At 34.5% G+C, this 18,542-nt stretch overlaps 1 protein-coding gene across 6 annotated transcripts in view; it reads right to left on the bottom strand.

Moving 5' to 3' along the window:
* Window positions 1-532: 532 nt before the first annotated feature.
* The window catches only part of PEX2 (peroxisomal biogenesis factor 2), a 32,028-nt gene continuing 14,018 nt past the window's right edge, over window positions 533-18,542 (bottom strand). For all 6 annotated transcript variants that reach the window (XM_074207793.1, XM_074207792.1, XM_074207794.1 and 3 more), the window contains exons 2-3: window positions 11,642-11,768; window positions 533-10,696 (exon numbers count right to left, since the gene is read on the bottom strand). In XM_074207793.1, coding sequence (XP_074063894.1) covers window positions 9,759-10,676 — 918 coding nt within the window. In that variant the 5' untranslated portion in view covers window positions 10,677-10,696; window positions 11,642-11,768 and the 3' untranslated portion in view covers window positions 533-9,758. The remainder of the gene's footprint in view (window positions 10,697-11,641; window positions 11,769-18,542) is intronic.

Here is an 18,542-nt window from a genome sequence, read left to right as displayed (position 1 = left end):
TCCATCTTTAAAAATACTTAAGACAAGACAAAAATAATAGACCATTTCTCTCTAAATGATTCTTCTTTTCTTAAATAAGTTATACATTTGTTAAGGTATTATTATGTGGGAAGGGGAATATATGAATTGGTGAATAGGGAAAAATCTCTTTCTTTTTCTGAGTGACCTCATTCCCTTGTTACTCTCTAAATTCAATTAAAACCAAGAATCTAATGTAAAAGGTAAACTTATAGAGCTCATTACTGTTCTGCTCTTAAACAAAGATATCTATGTAAGACAATGTTGGTTATAATTAAGGAATATAGTGATGGGCCAGCAAGGATTAATATATAAAGAGCTTTGTAGGCCTTTTCCTATTTTCCAGTGCTTTTAAACATGAATAATTATCATTTGAATTGCATGGAAAATAAGAATCTTTTAATTTGACAGTATTTTACAAAGTTCTTTTTAAAATATATATATATATATATGTATATACATATGTATGTATATACATATATATATATATATATATATCATTAAAAATCTGCCTTCTTTCCTTCCCTTCTTCTACTCCAAAATTGAGACCTAAAGAAAAACAATTCCCTTTATAATTATGTGTAGTCAGTCAAAACAAATTTCCACACTGGCCACATTTCTCTCATCTACACAGAATCCTTCACCTCTCTATCAGGATTTAGGTAGTATATTTCATTATTAGTCCTCTGAAATTGTGGTTGATTGTAATTTTCCTAATTCTTTCAAAATTGTTTGCCTTTGCCTCAGTGGTGTCATTGTACAAGTTGTGCTTCTGGTTCTGTTCACTTCGCTCTGCATCACTTGAAACCTTGTTTAAAAAGAATGATAAAACCTGCAACGCTACAGGCACAGTAGGGATTCAGGAAGATAGTGAGAGAAATTTTTTTTTTAAAGTAGTGGGACAATTTGGGCAGGAATTGAACTTTTGTTTATGTCTGTACTAGCATACAAGGGGGTTTGTTAAGCAAATTAGAAATGTAAACAAATTACCAGGAATGCTAAGAAAATGCTTAAACCTATGATTCCCTAACTTTGCATGTAATGGTAGAATCTGGATGTCTGAATTTCTATGTAATGTTTAAGGGTTCCAAGAAAATTCCAATGCCATCAATAATTATCTGAGGACATAATCAGGGAAAGATCTTTTGAGGGAGAGACAAAGGCACCCAAAGAAATGGTTGTAGAACTTAGAGAAAAGCTTGTCGCAGAGCTAGATGGCGTGGGGAGTATAGAGACCTTACATACAGAAGTGGAACCTGCCTCTGAGAGGAAGGTGCAGCAATAAACCCTTCTTGCCTAGAAAACTGCTGAAGTCTCCCTATTGATATGAGCTGAAGTTACTGTTCATAGGCTATTAGGTCCATTTTTACTAGATGGCTATTTTAGTTACAGTAGCCTAATTATTGTGAATCATAGCTAAGCTACACTTAGGATTAAAGCAAGCTAAAATTCAGAATGAGCTGAAGTTTGTGATGAATGCTGATGGAAAAAAAAAATAGGGTTAGTGTTTAAGCTTCAATGGGACCAAGAGAAAGCCCAGTCCAGTGATAGGATTACTGGTACTTGGGTGGGATGGGATGATAATGATATCATGACAAAGAAAGCAGAACTATTCAACTTTTATTATTTCTGTTTTCCCTACCAAGGAGAATGATCTCAGGCCAGGGGTAAGAGAAAAACAATGACAAAAATACTTTTCAGGGAATTGAAACTCAAAATAATAAAGATGTTGAGAGCAACTTCCTGCCCTAGTAAGTTGAGTTACCAAACCCAGGAAAACTACATCCCTTAGAACTCAGTTGCATATTGGGACACTAGCTACAAAACTGTTTTTATCTTTGTATAAAATGTATCAACTTAATACCTCTTTTAAAAATCCAATATAATCTAACTAAAGGAAAATATTATGTATTTACTGGCACTACAATTTAGGTATGGCATGAGTTAATCCCTTTTCTGCAGAGGATCTTTTACATTGGTTCTTTAATGAGAACAAGTTGTTCTCCTGTTAATATGAGGGATGTACTCACTTCAGTAGTGATTCCATGGAAAGTCAACTACATATTGAATTACCTACTTTTGGATCCCCTGTCCTCAAGATTGACTTGGCTTAACCTTGCTTGACTTGTTACATCTGCCAGAATAACAGCTCAAGGCAGGATGGATGAAGGCCATCGTGCAAAGAGGTGCTTAATAAAATCCTTTTCTGTTAATGACTTCATGAAATTGTAAGCTTTCTTATTGAACATAAAAAAGTATTCCAGAAGAAATACGGTTTCCCATGTTTTCTAGGAAAGAGGAAGTCATCCTCTCATTTCATTTTACATTACTTTTAAGTGAAATTCAAAGAAAAATGAAATACTTCTTCACTTGCAATAGAAGCTGAATATGTGATTATCTTATATATTAGTTTAAAATAATGAAAACCATGGACAATTGGCATTGTGACCAGTATATCTATATGAAAACCATGGCTGACTGATTCAACTGAATTATGATTACAATGATTCTATTTGCTGTCAATGTGCAGCTAAGCTCAAATCTACTTTTCTCATTACAATATTTCATTCATTGAGAATTGCCAATAGGTTTTTCTGTATATTCTCCAAATATCTGACAGTTACCTCATAAGTTAATATTTTTTATTAAAGATTTTATTTGAGTTTTACAATTTTCTCCCTAATCTTACTTCCCTCCCCCACCCCCATAGAAGGCAATTTGCCAGTCTTTACATTGTTTCCATGCTATACAATGATCCAAATTGAGTGTGATGAGAGAGAAATCATAACCTTAAGGAAGAAAAGTATAAGTGATAGCAAGATCAGACAATAAGATAACAGGTTTTTTTTAAAATTTAAGATAATAGTCCTTGGTCTTTGTTAATACTCCTCAATTGTTTCTCTGGATACAGATAGTATTCTCCATTGCAGAGAGCCCCAAATTGATGTCGATTGTTGCACTGATGGAATGAGTAAGTCCATTAAGGTTGATCATCACCCCCATGTTGCTGTTAGGGTGTACAGTGTTTTTCTGGTTCTGCTCATCTCACTCAGCATCAGTTCATGAAAATCCCTCCAGGCTTCCCTGAATTCCCATCCCTCCTGGTTTCTAATAGAACAATATTGTTCGATGACATACATATACCAGTTTGCTAAGCCATTCCCCAATTGTAGGACATTTACTTGATTTCCAATTCCATATTTTTATGTGAATTTTTTTCATGAAAAATTCCTAAGACAAGTTTGCTGCCTCTTTGAACAGTGTGCTAAAAATAACTTCTTGATTCAGGGTCATCATTATGAACAATTATTCTACTATGCTAGAACAATAACACTTTTTTGAATTCTTGTCTTTTGTTTTTATTTCCACCTCTACGATAGGCTTTCAGCTCTCCTTAATGCTGCCAGGATTGCCTTTCTCTACTAGTCTCCCCATCCCATTCTACTTTGCTTTTAATCTGCTCTGGGCTGGGAATCATATTCAACAGGCTTTAAATGAGGGCTTAAAAATCATTAGTTTTGATGCCATGAACAGCACTGAAGAGGTTTTTTGGGGAGGAGAGTGGGGAGTTAATTTCCTGATTCTTAGTTCCATTCTAGATGAAGATATTTCACACTTATAAAGTATGTTAAAGTTTACAGTTGTCAGATGGTTGTTAGATAAGTAAGGTGTAGGTACCTTCTTTGGGGAATTCATAATTTCATAGATGTTAATATTTTTTTCACTGATGCACATTACAAAGACTCTTGTGCCTTCTTATCCTAGGTGATTCTGATACCCACTTTCCTACAAAATACTTCACTACCAAAAAACCAACACACTGGAGACCTTCCTGTTGTTCTTTTCATATTGCAGAGGAATCAATAGGAAAATTAGCTTATTTCTCATTCTCATTATGTAACCAGTAATTATACATTTGTTAGTCTTGTAAACCACTTTGAATTATAGTCATTATTAACATGCATTTATACCTCCCATACATCTTTCCATTTTCTTGTAGATTATTTTTAATTTTAGTTCTGATTGCAGTTTTCTGTCAATAGCAGTAATATATGAAAGAATACTTTACAATTAAAAAATAATTTGGTCAAAAGATAGCATATAAAATTGAATGCGAAAAAGGTATCTCCCTTTGTTGGTTTAAATAATATTTATAATGAGATCATTAAAATCAACCAGATACAGGAGGGGTGCAATGGGAATTAGGGGTCTCTGAATCTGTTGATTTCATCAATACAGGGAAATCCCAGTAGGAAACTACTCCATGGATGCATATCAGGAATTTATATTATTAGAGTTGCCTAGGGCACTAAGAAATAACTTGTATAGGGTCACACAACTGTATTGGAAGCAGTTCCTGAACTGAGGTCTTCCCTTCTCTAAAGTAGGCCCTTTATTAACTATTATATGTTGACTCTCAAGTCATTTAATACCTATGTGGCTTTCAGCAAATCTCTTAAGCTCTTTAGACCTCAAATTTCCTCCTTTTCATTATAATAGAAACTGAACTATTATTATTCTCATTTTACAACTGAGAAAACTGAGGCAAACAGAGGTTAAAATGATTTGCCCAATTGGAACTGTGCCCAAAGGGCAATAAAACTGTGCATACCCTTTGATCTAGCAATACCACTAATAGGTCTATATCCCAAAGGGATCATAAAAAAGGGAAAAAGACCCACAAAAACATTTATAGCAGCTCTTTTTGTAGTGGCAAAGAATTGGCAATTGAGAGGATGCCCATCAATTGAGGAATGGCTCAACAAATTGTAGCATATGGATGTGCTGGAGCTCTATTGTTCTGTAAGAAATCAAGAGTAGTTGAACTTTAGAAATACCAGGAAAGACTTGCATGAACTGATGCCAAATAGAGTAGAACCAGGAGGACATTGTACACATTAAAAGCAAGAATGTGAGATGATCATTTGTGATGGAAACACTCTTCTCAGCATTTCAGTGATCAAGGACAATCTTAAGCAACCTATAATGGAAAATGCCATCGATATCCAGAGCAGGGGGGAAAAAATAGAGTGAAAAGCAGAGTAAAGCATACTACATTCACTTTTTAAAACTTTTATTTTTTTCCATTTTTTGGACTCCCCCCCTTTTAGTTATAATTCTTCTTTCACAACATGACTAACATGGAAATATGTTCAACACAATTGTACACATGTACAACCTATATCAAATTGTTTGTGCCACTGGGGGGGATGGTAGAAAAAATGTGAACTCAGAAGCTTGCAAAAGGGTGAATACTGAAAATTGCCTTTGCATGTAATTGGAAAAAATAAAGCAAAAGCTTTGTTCATCTGCAAAAAATAAAACATTTTACCCATAAAATAATTTATTTGAAGTATCAGAAAAGGTATCACTTTCTCATGCTATCTGAATTTTTTCTCACAAACCATTTTATATTTTTTTTGTTAAAGAATAAAAATTAAGAATTTTTTAAAAATGCTATTATAATTTAAGGAACCAAAATATATCATGTATCTTTCATTTATCTGCGGTTTAACTCATTTAACATGAGTTGTTTTTCCACAGTATTATATTTTTTAATTAAGAAAGGAAAACACCAGAAAAGGAGAGGAATACCAAAGGAGAGAATACAAATCTGACCAGTGATGGATAATCCCAGTGTGGGGATCCAGTCATATGTATGAATGTATATATACATGTTTATTTGGGCCTATGATTTTCCCGAACTGATGAGGGAACTCCTCTAGTTAATGATGAATGACAACTGACTGCATTTAGAGTCCTAAAAAACTACCTGGAGAAGGGACTTGCCCAAGAACACAGAACCAGAATGTCAGAGGTTAGCTATCATTCTCTTAAACTGCTTCTCATGTATGTCTCTTTATAAACAGCTAGATGTAGAGCTACCTAGTGTGGGAATATATATTTTCTAACTGGAGATATTTGAAATTTTGTTGGTTTTGGAGGGGTGGGAGGACTGCCTACCAACAAGATTACAACTCCTCTAATACATAGCTGCCACAGCCAAAAAAATTAATTAGCAAGTGATGACTCCAATATGTATGTGTATACTGTATACATACATAATACATTCACATGCGTTTAAGGCAATACAATAATTTAAACCACTTGTTTTAAAAAACCAAACACTTATAGAGTCACAAAATTTCAGAACTGGAAGGGACCTCAGAGGCAATCTAGACCAAAGAGGAAAAACACTTCCTCCCAAGCATGTGTTAAGAATGGCCATCCAGTATACTGCTTAAAAGGTCATGGAACCCATCAATTTTCTGAGCTAGCTCTTTCTAGTTTTAGATTGCTCTTATTGTTAAAAAGGGCAACTAGATGGCACAGCAAATAGAATTCTAGACCTAGATTCAAGAAGACTCTTTGTATTTTCCATCTGCTGCTCCAAATTTTGTTCTCTAGGGTAAGATGAACAAATTTAATTTCACTTCCACATGGCAGCTTTTTAAAAACCTGAAGAGAAATAACTATAGTCCTCATATGATATGAACTAAAAGCACTTCACCAGCCTGGTTGTCTTTCTTTGAATATTCTTGCTTTCTAAACTATGGTGCCAAGAACAGGACACAACCCAGTAGGTTTAGTCTGCCAGAGCTGGGTAGGCTATCATCTCCTTACTCCTAGAAGCTTTTTGTTTCTTAAAATAGTCCACTATTATATTGGCTTTCTGGGTTGCTGTAACTCTATTTGACTATGTCTTTAAACCCAAATCTCTCTGACTTTCACTGAATGGCTAAACACTGGTCACAGCCCAAAGCCTCACTTGCTCATTATTTAGGTTTTGATGACTCAGAGTGAGTGTAAATAGCAATTGTTTCTGTTCTGACCAGAAACTGGCTTTTACCTACCAGACTGATTCTTTTGCAAAGGCAAACTAGGCTATCTTTTATCTCATTTCTTAGCTAGCCTCTAATTACTAAATGGGTTTTGCCTCTAACAAACTGTCAGGGTATTCCACTGCAACCGGGTTCATCAACAGTAGTCTTGACTTATATCTTGCCACTAGACTCTGATGACACTGGAGGAGTGGGTTTGATGATTCTGATTCACTTAAATCTTATTCACTTGCAAGTCAAGACATTACCTTTCTAATGTCATTGGTCCTCTTCTAGAATGAAGAACAATTCATATTTAACTTGTAACCCACTCAAACCCAGATCTTTTTCAAATGAACTGTTTGTCTTGTAAAATTCAACCAGTGCAAAACTGTACAATCCATGTAAAACTGCATGTTATCTAAATTAAATTTCATCTCATTAGATTCAAATAAAATGTCTTTGGCTAGGATCTTTTTAGATCTTGTATTTCAAAAAGCTTTCTCTCTCATCTTTGTGTCACACATGTTTGATAAGCACATAAACTATGCCATTTAAGTGACTTCACTGTCATGATACTAGCCATCAATTAAAATGTAATCATGACTTCTAATTACAACTTAATCTTGACCTAGGTCCCAAAAGCAATGTGAAGACAAAAACCCCCTCTACCCTTCCTAAGTAATTGTGGGTTAGCTTCCATAGGTGACCATAAAGGGGGGAGCAGTCTAGAAAGACTATCAACCCCTTACTTTTAGCTTTTCAGTGAGATAAGAGGAATGGATGTGATGCAAAATTCAGAGACTTCATTACATTATCTTTACCACTAAACTAACCCCTCTTCTAAACTTCCCTATTTCCAGAGACAACATCTTTCTATTCTCCAGGGTTCTTAATTTCCTCATTATCGTTGATTCTTCAATATAAAGTATAATCTTCAAAATAACTAATAATCTCTTAATTGCCAAATTTGGTGGCTTTTTTCTCAGTTCTCATCTTTCTTGTTCTTTCTGCAGCATTTGATACTGGAGATAATACTTTCCTTGCGCATACCTAACTCTTTAGTTATTATTTAAGTATGTCAAGTACAAAAACATGCTTTTGGCATGTTTTAGGGCAGCTAGGTGGCATAGTGGATAGAACACTGTCCAAGGAGTCAAGAGGACTTGAGTTCAGTTTTAAAAACTTGGAAACAAATATCTAACCTGTTTAGGAATCTTTCAAGTGAAGAGTTTTGGTGGGTTTTAAATTTGTTAAAATACATAAAAACATAATACCTGACCAGTTAGTAAGGACAACTGATATGAGGAAAAATTATTAGCTGAATTTTAATAAAATTTTTACATAACTAGTGGATGGGATCAACAAATAAGCATCATGATTTTGTAATCCAACAGTGTACTTCTTCCAAATGAATCTATATATCATTGTGAGATATCTTTTTCAGTTATGACAGTCATTAAAACCAAACAATGAAATAAACTGAATTATAACCAAGACTTTTCACAAAAGATAAATCAACCTTTTAAAAAATAACAAGGTATGTTCCATCAAATTATTCACTAAGATATCATTAACAATCAATAATTTGGGAAAAGGACTGTTTTTACTGTTCACAAATCAAATTTTTTCCATTTTTTGGTGCAACCTTTAAAATATCTATTTTTGTGAAGTTTATAAATGATTTTATAAATAAACATATATTAAAGGCATACATTCAAATTTACTGATAAGAGGTACATGATCAAAAACTCTGGAGATCACAAGTCTACAGATGTAGATAGTTTTTATTTCCAAACTATTTTTACCTCCTAAAACATCATTAGGCAAGTTTGAAAAGAATAAAAAAAAGATGAAACAGATGACAAAAGCAATTTTGGATGTGGTTTAAGTCAGTCATGAGGAATAAAAGCAAAAGCATCTTATTTTGTAGAGAACTCTCAAGTTTGCAAAGCATATATGTATATACAAACATATGTGTATATACATATATGTATATATACACACACACATATACACACACACACACATATATATGCTACTCCATTTTATAGATGAGAAAACTGAGGCCCAAAGAGGATAATTTGTTTGTGGTCACACAACTAGATACAATATGAACACAATCTCTTCTTATTCCAAGTTATGTGATTTTTCATCTATATTATGGATATTTCCTATATGTACCATGATTTTAAAATAATGTAAATAGCCCAAAAATATTTATCAAGAATAATCTAAGGCAATCAATGGTGAAGTAGAAAGGGCATGGGATTTGAAATTAGAGTGGCTGGGTTCAAACTCTAGGAATTACTTATTACAGTGAATCTTTCTGGGCCTTTAGTTTTCTTATCTGTACAAATAAGGAAGTCAGATAAGATTATCTATGAGGCAACATGATGCAATGGAAAGAGAACTTGCTTTGAAGTCACAGAACATAGTTTGAATACCCCTATATACTGGCTATGTGACCTTAGGCAAGTCACTTAACTTTCCTGGGGATCTTGAAAGGATTGGCCTGGATGGTTTCTGAAAAGGTGGTCATGGATGGCCATTCCATCGCTATACAAGACCTTGTGATCAAAAGGTATTATAAAGTCATTTATATGCTGTTAAGATAAAATATTTTTATAGCTCAATTTCTTTGCTAGAAAATTATTCAGGAAAGTAAATATATAGTCATTAACAGTTTGAGCACAAACCAAAAACAAATTCTTTGTTCAAATGGAGTTTAAAAAAAAAAATGAAAATTGGTTAAGTTCAAACTTTTTATTTTAAATATGTAGTAGAATTTACATAATTTGATATAATATTTCTTCCAGGGCTTAGTGTTTTAATTAAGTTTTTAGAGAGATTTGAAATAGTTGATTCTGATATGCATTCTTAAGTTGCCTATTTTGTTAAAGAAGGTAGATACTGTTTCTAAGAAGCATTCACTTCTGACATTTCAATCCCTGACTTCAGTGGCTGTACACTCTGTACCTCTGTGCCACATTTAGGGCAAGTGAAATACATGTCAAATAAGTAGCTGCTTTTAACACAATAATAACAAAACACATGTACACAACCTATGGTATGAGGCATAGTGGGCCATTCTCCACAAAGAGAACATTCTTTGCCATGGGTGGCTAATGTATCATCACTGTTAGGGACACCTGCAATAGGGATACACCAAGATGTCAATTTGGCTTTCAACTTTTGGATATTAATAAGTGGTAAGAGAAAGATCAGAAATTCTGCAAAACCATGCCACAAAAGTTCCCTGTTCATGTACTCAAAGCCAACTTCTCGAATGTTTTGGGGTTTGCAAAATACAGATCGAATACCTAAGAGACGCTCTGTCAATGTAGCAAACTTTCCTTTTTGAAGGAAAATCAAGAAATTTACCAAACTACTTAATTTCAAAAGTCCAATAATAAAATTAATACACTGTTTGATTTTATAGAATGATGCTAAATGGTGGCTACGGAATAAATCATAACATCTTTCTTCTAACCACCTTCCTCCAATTGTACAAATAGCATACCATAACTTTTGATTTTTACTTAGTGGCTGATATTTCTGACTTTGAGAAAAATCATTCTTGTACTGGATATTCATAATTGACTGTCCCACAGTGGCATTCTTGGAGTAAATGGTGAATCTCCATAAGAAAAGCCACAAAAATGCTTTTACCTCAGGTTCAAACCGGGCTAAGAGCCCTGGCTTAAATCCATGAAAACAATGAGTAAACTGGGACCAAACTAATTGTTCCAGGGCTTTGTTTAGTTCCAGGGCATCCAGCTGACTTATTCTCAGTACAGGGTTTGTGTGCTCAATATTCTTTCCATCGGAAGACATATCTTCTTCACTGCAGGGCTCTGGTGAAAACAAACAAGTGAAGACATTCCAATTTATTAATGCTTAATAAATTTGTAAAAGCATAATATTAATGTTCAGGAGAAAAATTAGTTTTAAATATGAAAATATACTACAGCAATATAGTTACTATAACTTATTATAATAGCATTCTTTTCTCCCATCTCATGTTATATCTACATATTATATATACAAATATGTACATATGTGCATATATATATATATGTAGATTTAGGATCTGCGTGCATGCACACAATACAAACACACACACAGCTGAATGTATCCTTTTTTAAACAAACCATTTCTAAAGTAGAAGTGTCCAATAAATTTTTTGCCAGATAATTTAAGAATTACTATAAAAAATTAAAATTAAGGGTATTTTCCAAATGACTAATGGGGCAGTTTATCATCAGACTAATAACTGCAAACTGTAACATTTTACTGGATAGTGAATTAAGGCGAGAGTTTAATTTTTATGCCTGGCATTTTCCACATGTGTACTTTTAAATGAGTAATTTAATTTTTAATCACTATCCTTTTCATTGATAAAAGCAAATGGCAGGGATAAGAGAGGTCAATGTCTAGTTATCCTATCATGCCATTGTGAAAACTGACAAGGAGAAATAAATTCTGTTCAAAATAAAATCCAAACAAATACATTAATACCACTAAAATACTAATAGCTACAAATTATATATGTGGAAAATTTTCAAAGAAAAATTGAGAGTTATGGAATAAAATGTGATTCAGATATGTGGTGAAATGTAAGGTGACTACTAGAGGGTAAAAACAAGAGAACAAAAATGTCAGAAATACCATAAATCATCAAAATGATGAGGCAGTAAATCTTTTCCTTGCCTAGCCTATCCTTTTCCTCATATTATCGGTGATTTACATAGTTAGGGACCTGAATTAGAAGCAGAGAAATACAAAGCATATATACTCACATAATCTGAAGGATAGTGTCTCTGGTGTGGTTTGGTGTAAAAGGGCACAGTTTTGGTATTCATTAGATAAGCATCCACATTTTGGCTGCATCACTCTAGTACCACAGATTAGAACATCAGGATGAATCTAATAAGATGAAAACAGGCATAAAGTTTTATACCTGGGTTCAAAAATGAGCTTTACAAGAACAAGATGAAAAAGAACTTAAAAGTTTTAGATGATTTAAGATCAATCATGATAAAAAAAAAGTCAAAAGCTAATATAACCTTCAGCTGCATCTGTAGCACTGCATCCAGGACTATGGACTAAAAGCAGCATCCAAGACTGTGGAATTAAAGCATGCTCCTTCATGAAAAAATGAAAGAAAGCTTTTTTTCAAGTGCCTATCATGTGCTAGGTGCTGTGCTAGAACAGTAGAAACAAATCCAGAAATGAGACAGTAATTGCCCTCAAGGAGTTTATATTCCAATGGGAGAACAACACATAGAGCAGAAAGATGGTCAAGGGAATCAAAAGAATAGTGAAGAGAGGCAAAGTGTAGTCCACCTTCAATGACTTTTTCAGAAGCAATGGTGGGATTGATTTGCTTTCTGTTCTTTAGAAAAAAATGGGTGGGGAATGGCAGAATGTGTACCAAGATGTCTGGGGTGGGTGGTTCTGAAATATAGACTAGGTTGAGTCAGATACATTAATTGAGGCAAGTTTGCACTCACTGCTCAGGAAATGAACTTACTTGTGGAGGGATGTATGGTATCTGATATAGATGTGTTTTAGGAGGAGAGTGGACTATGTGCAATGACTGAGGTGAGAGAATTAAATAAATTTATGGCACAGTATTAACTACCTTCTATCACTATAAATAGTGTTCCCAAAAATCTTAGTGCAACTTTAAGATACTAAAATCTTAAAACTACATTAGCATTAAATTTTGGGGGGCATCCTGAATTTCTTCATAGCCTTGGTTTGAATTCTAGATTATCATGAAATAAAATGAGTAAAAAGAGTTGAGTATCATTTGAATTATTAAAGAAAACTAAAAGTATACCAAGGTTTAAATATTTGAAATTCCTAAGTAACAGAGAAACAGCGAACAATTCATTATCTTGATATATATCATATAACAATGGTGATTAGCTGGTAAACATTTTTACTACATACCAGATTATTTACTAAACACTGAGGATACAAAGAAAGGCAAAACCTCTGCTCTCAATGAGCTCATATTATATAAATTGGGAAATACAACTTCCAAAGAAACATACATATACAATGTAGACAGCATCAACAGGAGATTCTCTAAGTGGGAAGGTAGTAGTTGTAGGTATGGTATAAATGAAGAAGACTGCTTGGAAAGATCTCCTTTAGAAGGTAGGATTTGAATTGACTCCTGAAGAAAGCTAGAAGTAAGAAGTCAGGTCAAGTCAATGAAAAAAGGCCAGTCAAGTCAATGATAAAGCCTGAATTTGGGAGATGGAATATCTTTTTTTTTAATTTTAGTTTTTGCAAGGCAAATGGGGTTAAGTGGCTTGCCCAAGGCCACACAGCTAGGTAATTATTAAGTGTCTGAGGTCACATTTTAACTCAGGTACTCCTGACTCCAGGGCTGGTGCCACCCCCAAGATGAAATATCTTTTGAGAGAAATAGAGACATTGAGTCACAGAGTACATGGAAGACAGAGACTGGAAAGATAAGGAGTCATACTGTTAATGGTTTTAAACACCAAACATGGTTTTATATTTGATTCTGGAGGATGATAAAGAAACACTGGAATCTGTTAATGTATGTGGTTAGACCTGTGCTTTAGGAAGATCACTTGGCAATTAAATTGAAAGATGGATTGAAGAAAAGATGATGTATTGAGACCAAAAAGGAAGCTACTGCTATAGTTTAAGTGTGAAAGTGATGAGGGCTACTACCAGGAATATGGCTGGGTGAGTGAAGAGGAGATAACAAATATCTAAGAGATGTTTTAAAGGTAGAAATGACAAGATATGGAAACAGATTGGATATGTTACGTGAGTTTGAATGAGGTGTCAAAGTTATAAACCTGGGTAACTGGATGGTGGTGCCATTGACAGTAATAGAAAAGTTGGGGAGAGGGTAGGGTTTAGAGGAAAAGGAAAATAAGTTGTTACGGACATGCTGAATTTGAGATGTTTATAAGGCATAGATTTAAGATCTACTAATAAAGTCCACCGGGCCAAGAAACCCACAGAGGAAGAAAATAAGTTAAAAAGGTTGGCAAACTTGAACTGGAAAGTCATCTAATTCAACCCCCTCATTTTATGGATGAGGCATCTTAGGTTCAGGGAGACTAAGAAACTTGGCCAAAGGAATCTACTTCTGGAACCAGAACTTTTTTTTTTTTAATTATAATATGCTGTCTTCAGTTTTAGGGGATTATTCTGTACCATTGGTTTAAAACAATATCATAGGTAAGACTCCTAAGCTTTTAATTATCATCATGGATATGGGTTCAAATAGAGGGGAACTTTGTAGTATTTATTCTGTTCCCTAACTAGCCTGGGAGACAGTAGTCTCTGAATGTGGGCTAATCCTGAAGAAAGTCCTGGATTCAGGCACTTCAATATTTCTTCTTAAATGCTATTTATTAGTTTAATATAAATCAAGAAAGACAGAAAGAAACTCACATAGAGAGAGAGGCAGATAGAGATAGTCTGATACTTCCTGAATCATTACAATGAAGCTACTTCAGTTAAAGAAAGTTTGGATCAACTTTCTTCTCTAATAATAAGCTCCCCCATTAGAATGTAAACTCCTTGTAAGGATTATTTCATTTAAAAAAATATTTACACCTCCAGTGCCTAACAGAGGGCCTGAATCACAGTAGGTGCTGAATAAATCCATGTTGATTAATACATAGACACTCTATCTCTTTCCCCCTCTCTTGCAATGCTTCCCATGTCTCTTGTCCTATAATACACGTATTGCTGTCATTTGAACTTAAGACTGAAAGGGCATTATAAGAAGTCTGTAAGAGAAGCCCACAGGTAGACTTCTGGTTGAGATGGTGATAATTTATTTAAAAAGAAAAGAAAGCAAAAAATGTCAATGAATTATTAAAAAATGAACAGAAGAAAGAAGTTCAGAAAAAAGATAGGCTAGTGCTGGTATTACTATGTCAAATTTGAATTATACAAAAAAATCACAATGACCCCAAGGTGTTTGTAATGGAGTAAAATATCAAATTGTGCATGACAGATGTTTTCAGTTGCAAATACAATCTCCTCTTTTGTTTTTCTGCATATGTCCATGTCAGATGCTGTTTATTAATTTTATAAAAACAAGGAAAATTTAAAAGAAAAGGTGACAATATTTTATAGAGCAGTCCAGCTCTGCCAAATACATTTCAGCAAATGTATCTGAAAGGGCAACATAAAGAATGATCACCAAAAATATGGAAAAAACTAACCCCAAAACAAAAAACACAACAGTGAGCTCCTTCATAAAAGTCAAGATTATGCCAGTAGGGGAAGGAGAACGATGGAACACTCACAGACACAGTAGGAGACAAAGTGAGCTCATCAGCCAGTGAGGGAACATGGTGAAGGAAAAAGGTGCCAGAAAGCAGGGAAAGGAAGGGAGTTTGCCAAGAAGTCTAAGACCAGGATTATAGCCCATAACTGGGCTCAGAACCAACTCTTCTTTGGGGACTTTGTCAATATCTGAACTGGTATTGTAGAAAAAGCAAAAGTTAAGAATGCAGCAGAGTATGAGGCCTGGTATTAGAAACGCCTACCTGCAAGTATAGTGATATCAAAACCAAAGAGGAACTGTACACCCCATTCAAGAGTTCATGAAAAGATAGAGATGGGACCTAACACAGTCTCAATGCAGAAATTGAGTTATGGAGATATGAGCAAAGAGACAAAAAAAGTTACAAAAGGTCCAAGAAGTTAACCCAGAAGAGAAGTTTAGCCACAATGACTTCAAATATGGCTGGAATAAATGAGGCAACAGATAATAGTTGAATAAATGGTAGTATATGAAGATAATGGAATATAATATTGTAAGAAATGACAAGGATCTATGTATTGGAACTGATTCACAACGTTGAGGTCAGAAATTCTCTTATTAAACTTTGTATTTTTGCCACTGCCTAGTACAGTGTTGTATACATAGTAGATAAACAATAAATAAAACGTTGCTGAACTGAGTTTTCCTTTTTTGGTTTCTTAGCAGGTATTATTTCTTCAACCTACTAGCTACAGAGAAAAGAACAGGGAGAGAGAAATGGGTCTTGGGCCAAACAAGGGAGTAAATATAATCTCACTGGTTACTTTTTATTATCTTTGCATCACACATAACATCTAGCACCATTTAATACACTCAGCAAGTCCTCAACAAATAAATGTTGAATAAAATTGTTCCCAGCAATTGTGAAACAATGAAGATGCTTAACTACAATTTAACAAATACATATCAAATGCTTACTCTATGATAGGTGCTAGAAGAGACACAAAGATAAAAATAAGATCTCTGCCCTCATGAAACTTATTATCTAGTACAAAGCATCATCTGAATGCTTAAAGATAAATTATTATCAGTATAATTAGCACTGTTTTATTACATTATAATCCTTTGACAAATGGTCTTCTATGTAACTGTTAATTTCTCCTTAATCAGGCCATTCCATTCTTCTTCACATTCTGAATGAGAGTTAAATGTGACTGGTTCTGATTTGAAGAATTTATTAAATACTAATTGTATGAAAGGTGCTATATACTAAGAACTAGAGATGCAAAGACAAAACAAAAAAAAAAGTTAAAAGCCCTCAAAAAGCTTACATCCCACCAAAAAAAAATATAGTACAAAAACAGTAACTTGATGAGTTAAGAGATCTATGAGTAACAAAGAAATGGCACATGACCTGAGCTCTGAATAAAGCAAGAGAATGCATGAAAGAGGTTGAGGTGGGGGCAACATTGAGGTGGGAAATCTAGACATTTTGTGCTGAAGGTAAAGTCCCACAAGAAATCAAATTCAAGGAACAGCAAGCACACAATGTGGAGTGATGAGCATACACCTAGAAAGGAAGCCTGGAGACAGACTGCACAAGTGCTTTAAATACCAAGCTATCTGTACCAGCAGTAGGGAAATGATGGTGCTTCAATAGGGGAGTGGCAGGGTGTTGATATCTATGTTTAAAAAGATTACTTTGGTAGCTGTGTGGAATATGGAATGGAGAAGAAAAAGGTTAGAACCCAACAGCCCAATTACATTACAAAGATCCAGAAGAGAAGTAAAAAGGATCTGAACTAAGAAAAGCATGTAGATGAAGAAAAGTGGTCAAATGTGAGAGATGTATGAATGGAATCGAGAAGATTTGGCAACTAACTGAATGAGGGGTATCAGGGAGAGAGAAACAAGAGAAGATGCTTGTAAGATTGTGAAACTGAGTTCATGTCCTGTGAAGATCAGTTAAAGGAACTGGGGATGTATTAAACTTCATCTTTCTGAAACAGTGAATGGAAGTTACAAAGGGATCACTGAAGCCTGACATAAGGAAAAAATTTTTCAACAATAAGAGTTAACTAAGAATGGAGTGAGTTGCCTCTGTAGGTAGTGGTTTCCTTCTCTCTGGAGGTCTTCAGGAAAGGGCTGGATGACAATCAGATCAATATTGTAAAGAGGATTCCTTTTCAAATTATCTATAAAACTAGATGGCCACTGAAGCATCCTCTATTTACAAAATTCTGTGATTTCATGAAATGTTAGTTATATTTTGAGCACTCCCATATTCAATCTTTCCTCCGTCCATTTCAGATATTTGTTTTAATTAGTTCTCACTCCTGTGCACAAAAAGTACATTTTCTTGGAGTTAGGTTTTTCTCACCTCATCTTCACTTCTCAAATCTTTGCAATTTAGCTTCTGACCTCATCATTCAACTGAGAATGCTCTCTATTATTCTTGTCCTTTCTGGAATATTTGTCTCTATAACAAACACCACCCCACTTCTGCCTAGACACCCTGTTTTCATGACACTCTTCTCTCCTGGATCTCTTCCTACTTGTCTACTGCTTTTCAATCTCCTTTGTAGGATTATCACCCATGTCACTTTCATATATAGGTATGTGTGCACACGTGGGGTGTGTGTGTGTGTGTGTGTGTCCAGTCCCAGGGTCTGGCCCTGTTATCAATTATTTACCTATGGAATATGTTCACCTGAAAGTCACAGATTCAAAATATAACTCAACCTTTTCCCCAAGCCCTTCCTTCTTCAATTATTTATAGTACCAAAATTCTTCTAGTCACTCAGATTTGCAAGTTTCCTTTGCTCTTCCTTTAGTTGTGTCTACCTATTAATGAATTACAAACTAATGTATCTTACATTTGTCCCTTTTATCCATCTCCCTCACTTTTTAAGCCTAGATTATACAGTAATAGACCCCAATTGTTTCTCTATTTCTAGTCTCTCTATTATCTTCAAAGATGTCAAATTCTTTTCTAGGACAAAGTTTGACTCTTAAAACTTTCAACTTAAATTTTTAGACCTCTAGCATATCACACACTCCCTTAGACATACTCATTTCATTATTCACCATTGCATGTCATTGCTACTACTCCCCTTTGTACTTTTTGTTTGAATGAACTCCTCTATCTCAATCTCTAAGAACCCTGAGTTTCAGACTACAGCTCTAGATTTTTCGATGCTACTGAAAGTCTGTTTCTTCTTTCCTGCAATTCCTTTGTATACAAGATATTCCAAAGCTTTAAAGAGCTTAAAACAAAACTAAACTTTCAGGACACCGGTGTGTTTTGAATATAATTTTCTGTGCCAATGCACAACAAGATAAAAGTTCCCTGAAGGTAGGGGCTATTTGATTTATCTTCAGAAACTGACACAGAGCCTGGCACAAAATAAGTAGTTAAGAAA

Source organism: Macrotis lagotis, chromosome X (assembly GCF_037893015.1).
Source record: "Macrotis lagotis isolate mMagLag1 chromosome X, bilby.v1.9.chrom.fasta, whole genome shotgun sequence".
Lineage (NCBI taxonomy): Eukaryota > Metazoa > Chordata > Mammalia > Peramelemorphia > Peramelidae > Macrotis > Macrotis lagotis.
Note: the sequence above shows the minus strand (reverse complement) of the source record. Positions and strands in the feature narration are given on the sequence as shown.